The sequence below is a fragment of the Odocoileus virginianus genome, chromosome 27, assembly GCF_023699985.2.
Source record: "Odocoileus virginianus isolate 20LAN1187 ecotype Illinois chromosome 27, Ovbor_1.2, whole genome shotgun sequence".
Lineage (NCBI taxonomy): Eukaryota > Metazoa > Chordata > Mammalia > Artiodactyla > Cervidae > Odocoileus > Odocoileus virginianus.
Window position 1 is genome coordinate 21,737,764 of NC_069700.1, and position 7,409 is coordinate 21,745,172.

The following is a 7,409-nucleotide window of genomic DNA, read 5'->3' on the forward strand; positions in this document are numbered from 1 at the left end:
TATACTTGCTCCAAAAATAAAAACCCTCACTTATTTTCAACCCAAATAGATGTTTTCATCCTCATGAAACCATGCTCTTTTCAGATGAATTTTGAAGTTATGCTGTTAGTGAAACAGAGGGAGAGGAGAGACAAAAAGGTAAGGAGCTTCATCATAATTCTGTAGCCTGAAAGAAACGTCACCACGACCTTGAGTGCTTTACTGGCATCCCTTTGCTATGATCTTACGGGCTTCTCTTGAAGAAGCCACCATCGTTCCCTCACAGTAGTCTGAGAATGGAAAAGCAAGGTAACGATAATATGCTACTCCCACCCCACACCCGAGAATATACCTAAAGCCAAAGTCGAACACAAAACTATGCTCTTAACAAAGATATCTGTCAAGATAAGGAATAAAACAGAAGCATATTATATTGCCTTGAATAAACAAAGTGTCAGAGACCCATTATTTCAAATCTTTCCTTTAATGGGGCGCTGCACAAGTTTTTACCCTCAATATAATCAGGATCTGACAGAAGTGAGGGCATTTTTTTTTTCCTTTTAAAAGAATAAAAACAATTGTTGAAAGGTATGTGGGAAAGAATCAGCAGGAGGCGTATACCTCAGAATCATTCTAACTCCAGTTTCTTCACTTCTTCAGTAGTCACCCCCAAGCCGCCAGTTCCGGGTTCACCCTCGGCGCCGGCAGTTAGAATCTGCACGACTCAGCACACTCCAAATTCAGACTGACAGGACCATTGACAAATCGCGAAGCCGGTTTCCTTTCCCCGGTCCAATCATGGCTGGCCTCGTGGGAGAGTTACTGCCGGAAGAAAGGGGCAGGCCAAGAGGAAAGGCGTTAGGAAACACCACCCACCCAACATCTCACCAGCAGTACCGTGGTCCTCTTCAACACCGGGATCTATGTGTTAACCTGTCTTTGTATCATCAAGATGTCTCTTTCTAAGAAGTTAACTTTGGACAAAGTGGATGTGAAAGGGAAGCGAGTCATCATGAGAGTTGACTTCAATGTCCCCATGAAGAAGAACCAGATTACAAACAACCAAAGAATCAAGGCCTCTCTCCCAAGCATCAAGTACTGTCTGGATAATGGAGCCAAGTCAGTCGTTCTTATGAGTCATTTAGGTAGACCTGATGGTGTACCGATGCCTGATAAATACTCCTTAGAGCCTGTTGCTGCTGAACTCAAATCCTTGTTGGGCAAGGACGTTCTGTTCCTAAAGGACTGTGTGGGTCCGGAAGTGGAGAAGGCTTGCGCCAGCCCAGCCACGGGTACAGTCATCTTGCTGGAAAACCTGCGCTTTCATGTGGAAGAAGAAGGGAAGGGCCAAGATCCTTCTGGAAATAAACTTAAAGCTGAGCCAGATAAAATAGAAGCCTTCCGAGCATCCCTCTCCAAGCTAGGGGATGTGTATGTCAATGATGCTTTTGGCACAGCTCACCGGGCCCACAGTTCCATGGTGGGAGTGAATCTTCCCCAGAAGGTATCTGGATTCCTGATGAAAAAGGAGCTAGATTACTTTGCCAAAGCCTTGGAAAACCCAGAGAGACCATTTCTGGCTATACTCGGTGGAGCCAAAGTGGCAGACAAGATCCAACTCATCAAAAATATGCTGGACAAAGTCAATGAGATGATTATTGGTGGGGGGATGGCTTACACCTTCCTTAAGGTATTGAACAACATGGAGATTGGTGCTTCCTTGTTCGATGAAGAGGGAGCCAAGATTGTCAAAGAAATTATGGCCAAAGCTGGAAAAAATGGTGTGAACATTACCTTTCCTGTTGACTTTGTCACTGCTGACAAGTTTGATGAGAATGCTAAGGTTGGCCAAGCCACTGTAGCATCAGGGATACCTGCTGGCTGGATGGGTTTGGACTGTGGTCCTGAGACCAATAAGAAGTATGCAGATGTGGTGGAGCGAGCCAAGTTAATTGTGTGGAATGGACCTGTAGGGGTATTTGAATGGGATGCTTTTGCTAAAGGAACGAAAGCCCTCATGGATGAAGTTGTGAAAGCCACTTCCAAGGGCTGCATCACCATTATAGGAGGTGGAGACACTGCTACTTGCTGTGCCAAATGGAACACTGAAGATAAAGTCAGTCACGTGAGCACTGGAGGAGGTGCCAGTCTAGAGCTTCTGGAAGGTAAAGTCCTTCCTGGAGTGAATGCCCTCAGCAACCTGTAGTTGACAAAGTGTCCCTTCCTACTCTTTTCTGTCCACAGCCTGTAAGTCAACTTAGTGCTTTCACACCTCAACTCAACTTTTGTTAAAATGAACCTTTAAATCAAAACTCAGGCAATATGACCAAAGGATGGGTCGACCATCAGAAACTCTTAACATCAGCACAGCAACACAACTCATTTTACTTATGTCATGCATTTGCTTACTCTCTTCAAGTTCTCATTTGAACTTTACCGTTGTGATTCATAGAAAGTGAGTTACTTATTAAAGTGAGTTGAATAAGCTGAAGCTCTCTCTCTTAATTTTAGACCAAGTTTATTATTGTTTCACTACTTGAACCATGGAAACAAGACAAAAAAAGGTTGCTGAGGAAGGGTGGGATAGAAGCAAATTATTAAAGAGTCCAAGTAAACTGAGAAAAGTAAATACATTTAAGAACTTGTGGGAACCATTAAAGCTCTGCTAAGGGAAATTTTTTTCTAAATAAGAAAGAGAAATAAAAGATACACATTAAACCTTAGAAATTAAAAGGGGAAAAAATTAAACCCAAGGAAGGAAATATAGTTGTGTGTGCAGATATACAAGAGTACACATGCATACCTGTTAGAATGGGAACTAAAAATTAAATCCAGATTTTAAATAAATAAGTAATTGCTTTATTTTTAAAGCTGGTATTATTTAATAAATAGATAACATAGCTGTTAAATATTAAAATTGGGTTTTTGAGATAAAAATATGTGCATATATATAGTTTAGTTATGGGGAAAATTAGTACACATATGTAGTTTAGTTATGGGGGAAAGTAGAGATGTGAAAGCACTTCCATATTAGAAAATAGTATAATAAAATACTAAGAAATGTGCAAGAAATGAAAATGCTTACTGGAGAATATTTTGCTTAATTCTGTGAACCAAGGGCTAGTCCAGGGCAATGCTGTTAACAAATTAAGAGTGAAAATGAACAGTGTAGTATTTGAAGCAAGATTATAACCTGTTATTCTCTTGCATAGAAGTCTGGGCTAAATAGGTGTTCTCTTCTCCATGAGGTCATCTTGTGAAAAAGCTTGCTCCTCCCAATAAAGGAGTTCCATATGCCTAAGGTATCTGTCAGAGTTTTATTACCTGATAGGCAGCCCAAAGGGAAAGTTAGTACAAGACAGTGTATTTCTTTTATATACCAAAAATTCCCAAGATTTTTTTTTCACTTATTCTCTTGGCTGTTAGTTGTGTGATAAGTCCTTTTCTGCAGTGGAAGCTTGGGAATGTATTCTCTCCAGTCGAGCAACTTGTATTCTACTAAAACTCTGTTACTAAAAGGAAGTAGATTCTGTTACTAAAAGGAAGTAGGGATAGGAATAAATACTGGCATAAAAGTAATGGTTTCTGATGGACTGGTACTCTGGCCACCCAAGTATCTATGTACGAGTATCCATGTATCCCTTCCTACATGTAGAAAACATGCCTTCTTCAAGAGGCACAATCAAATGTCTTATTCAGTTACTGCATTCCACTCAAAACTGGGTACCCCTGGGTGATACACAACCTTTTCTATGTGATCCATTGGGAAGTCCAACAGTCTGGTGAGTTAAAAAAAGTATAGTCATTTCTTTTTCTTACACTTCCAAAGCCCCTCTGCACACATGAAAGGTGAAAATGAAGTTGTTCAGTCATGTCCAACTCTTTGGGACCTCCGTGGCTTCTCCGTCCATGGGGTTTTCCAGGCAAGAGTACTGGAGTGGGTTGCCAGTTTCTTCTCCAGGGGATCTTCCCGACCCAGGGATTGTACCTGGGTCTCCCACATTGCAGGCAGACGCTTTACCCTCTGAGCCACCAGGGAAGCCCATACATAACCACCTGATAATACAAAAGTGGAAAAGAAATGGAATAACTGCAATAAAAACCTTAATCTAAAAAAAAAAAATCCGTGGTTCATTACATGTATGAAATAAACTTTGCTGGATAGAAACTTCAAGAACTCCCTGACCTGACAGTAGGAGGATTTCCTTGATCACACTCTGATTTTCTTCTTTGGAAGGAAGTTACTTCTTCATTGTCTATTTTTGGCCCCAGGTTTCATTATCCTGGAAGTTTTCTTGTTTCCTAATCTTCCATGCCATCTTTTGAAGCAGATATTGGAAATCTGGGCCACTTTAGGCCACTGTACAGCTTTCCTAGCATCATCCTTGCTGGTGAAGTTTAAGAAACCAAGAAATTCTTTATATAATCACACAATTAAAAGCTTTTGAAGACCAGACCTAGTGATTTTTCAACTTTCTCAAGAATCAAGATTTCTGATCTATTTAATTCCCTGTGAAAGTGTTCTCGGGAGGGCAAATAGTTGAAGCAAGATCTTATTTCACTTTCCAGGAACTGAAGCTGGCCACCAGTCTAGCAGGTAGACCACCAGGCTAGAGGCTAGAAGCAAAATTCCCTGACTCTTACCCCTCTTTGAAAGCAAAAATGTTTCAAGGAGGCAAAAACTGCAAAACAGATACAAAGTTTATTAGTGGAAACACAGCACAACTGGGAGAGCACACAAATTAACAGTTGAAGTCAGAGCAGGGTAGAAATACACACCTGGAGAGGAATGTGGGCATTCTGAATGAGAAGTGCAGTAAGGAGGTGATTTAAATCACTTACGTAAGATAGTCCTTCTATTTTTTTGTTTACCTTTGGCCAGTTGTTTCTTTTTTTCACACCTGAGTGGTCCTAAGACTCTCCCAGAAATGCATGAGCAATTTTTTGCTAAGACGGATCCCACTGCAGAGGTGTATGGGTGCATATCCATATTTCTCATGGAATGGCACTCCCTTCGCTTTTTGATCCCCAGTGAGCCTTCCCGCGTTTGTGCAAACAGGGAAGTTTTCCTTGACCTCAGGTGTGGCATCTTATCTCTTCATTGCAGTAGAGCTCAGCTTCTGTCACTAGCTTTGTCCTCAGAGTGTCTGGGTGAGAACAAAGCTTCAGTTTTATTCCATTTGATACGCCCCAGTTGTCCAGCCCAGAAGCCCATCTATCTCTCATGTCAAAAGAGCCTCACCCCAAAATCTGTTCTAGCTATAGTTCTTAATCCTTTGACTTTTGCTTTTAATTCACTGGATTCTTTGCTGGGTCCGTTTCCCTCTTCCTCATTTTAAGCGTGGTTAATTTGTGGCCCCCTGAAAAATGTAGGCAGTGATGGGAGGCAATACCTATAATCACATCTTTGCCTGTGACCTTCCCATATTTTTATCTGAAAAGTCCACATGGGAGATTATGAGAAAAATTCCGAGTGGCCTTCTTTCTCTTGCTATTTGTGATATTGAGACAGTTTGTTTTTTCAACTCTGCTCTCATATTCTTGGCCTCCCTCACCTTTCCTGGTCTATTGGCCAATTTAGGTTGCAGACAACAAGCAGATTGTCCAATATTTCCTGACTATGCTCATTGTTTGCTTAAAACTGCATGTAACAGCCAAAACATGCTGACAGTCTGCTTCTTTCTAAACACTATCCCTGTGCTTTTCGGCTTTGTAAGAAAGTGTTCGGTCTACAAGTGCTCGGGCCTGGCCCACTGGGAAGACACAGAGGGATCAGGTGGAGAGGGAGGTGGGAGGGGGGACGGGGATGGGGAATACATGTAAATCCATGGCTAATTCATTCCAATGTATGACAAAAACCACTGCAATGATGTAAAGTAATTAGCCTCCAACTAATAAAAATAAATGGAAAAAAAAAGGAAAAATAAAAATAAAAGAAAGTGTTCGGTCTACTCCATAGCACAGGCAATGGCTTTACCAACTGCCATGGGAGAAAAATGGTCACCACCTTCCAGCCCTCCATGTTGTTTCACTCACTTTCCTTTACCTGACCCCTAGGTGAATGCTATAATTCATGAGTTATATTAAGGCAGTGTCCCTCTTACAGGCAGCAATTTCTAAACTAGCCAGTCTAACAATGAGTGATTTTCAACTGCGGACAATTTTCCCCATGTTTGCAAAGAATAGAGACATTTTTGTTTGCCACAAATGGAAGAGGTGATGGTGCTATAGGCATCTTGCAATTGCAGCCAAGGATGCTACAAAACATCCTACAAGACATAGGACAACCTTCACAACAAAGAACTATCCATATCAAAATGTCAACATGGAAATTTCTTTCTTCTTCTTGTGACATTCCAGGGTGGTTATGGGTAAGTAGACACTTCTTGAGTTCATCCCAGTACTCAGGCTAGCAGCATGACTGCCATCAGCTGCACTTGGCCTCCATTTCTAGGAGCAAGAACCATACAGAAGCCCTCCTGAAGAGTGCCTGAAGAATTAAAGCTCAAAAGCACAAGTAACCCTGCTCAATATTCTAATCGCCCATATGGGGAAAGAACCCGAAAAAGAATATATATATGTGCTGTTCTGTGCTTAGTCACTCAGTCATGTCAAATTCTTTATGACCCCATAGACTGCAGCCCACCAGGCTCCTTTGTCCATGGGATTCTCCAGGCAAGAATACTGGAGTGGGTTGCCATGCCCTCCACCAGGGGATCTTCCCAACCAAGGGATCAAACCTTTACCAGCTGAGCCACCAAGGAAGCCCAAGAATACTGGAGTGGGTAGCCTATCCCTTCTCAGGTGATCTTCCCGATTCAGGAATCAAACCAGGGTCTCCTGCATTGCAGGCAGATTCTCTACCAGCTGAGCTACCTGGGAAGCCCTGAATACATGCAAATGTATGACTGAATCCTGAAGCTAACACAACATTGTAAATCAACTATAGTCCAATAAATTTTTTAAAACAAGAATTAAAGCTCATAAAAATGCTTCAGAAGATATAACCTCTCATCATCTGAAAATAAACCTCATCTGGAAACGAATTCCTACCCGAATATGGCCTCTGAATGGATAGATGTTTAAATGCACACACATGCAAAATCAGTGTTAGCTTCTGTAATGACTCCTTTCTTGCATTAAAAGGTGTTCAGGTGGTTCTTTGCTACCTTTACCAAAAAAAGGAAGAAAAGAGAGATTAAAGAGAACATGATGCCCTTCAGTGTCCCCAAGACAGGACACTGTTTCTTCTCAGGACATTCTTCATTTTCTCTGAGGACCCTCATGTCTGTCCAGAGAAGAGCAGAGCAGCGAGTTGATTGAGAATATTTCTGTCAAGAATTGTAGTTAAATTCTATAAATATTTTAGATGTTATTTTTTTCCTCTGGAAACACACACAGTTCTTTCACAGAAAGCAATAGGCATAAGT

General features: G+C 41.4%; 1 protein-coding gene across 1 annotated transcript; it reads left to right on the top strand.

The window, feature by feature from the left end:
* The first annotated feature begins 799 nt into the window (after positions 1–799).
* Positions 800–2,470, top strand: PGK2 (phosphoglycerate kinase 2). The gene has a single exon (XM_020894220.2). The coding sequence runs from the start codon at positions 932–934 to the stop codon at positions 2,183–2,185; it is 1,254 nt and encodes a 417-aa protein (XP_020749879.1). The 5' UTR covers positions 800–931; the 3' UTR covers positions 2,186–2,470.
* Positions 2,471–7,409: the final 4,939 nt, after the last annotated feature.

Coding starts and splice junctions, on each gene's coding strand:
- PGK2 (XM_020894220.2), top strand. CDS start 932: ATGTCTCTTTCTAAGAAGTTAACTTTGGACAAAGTGGATGTGAAAGGG.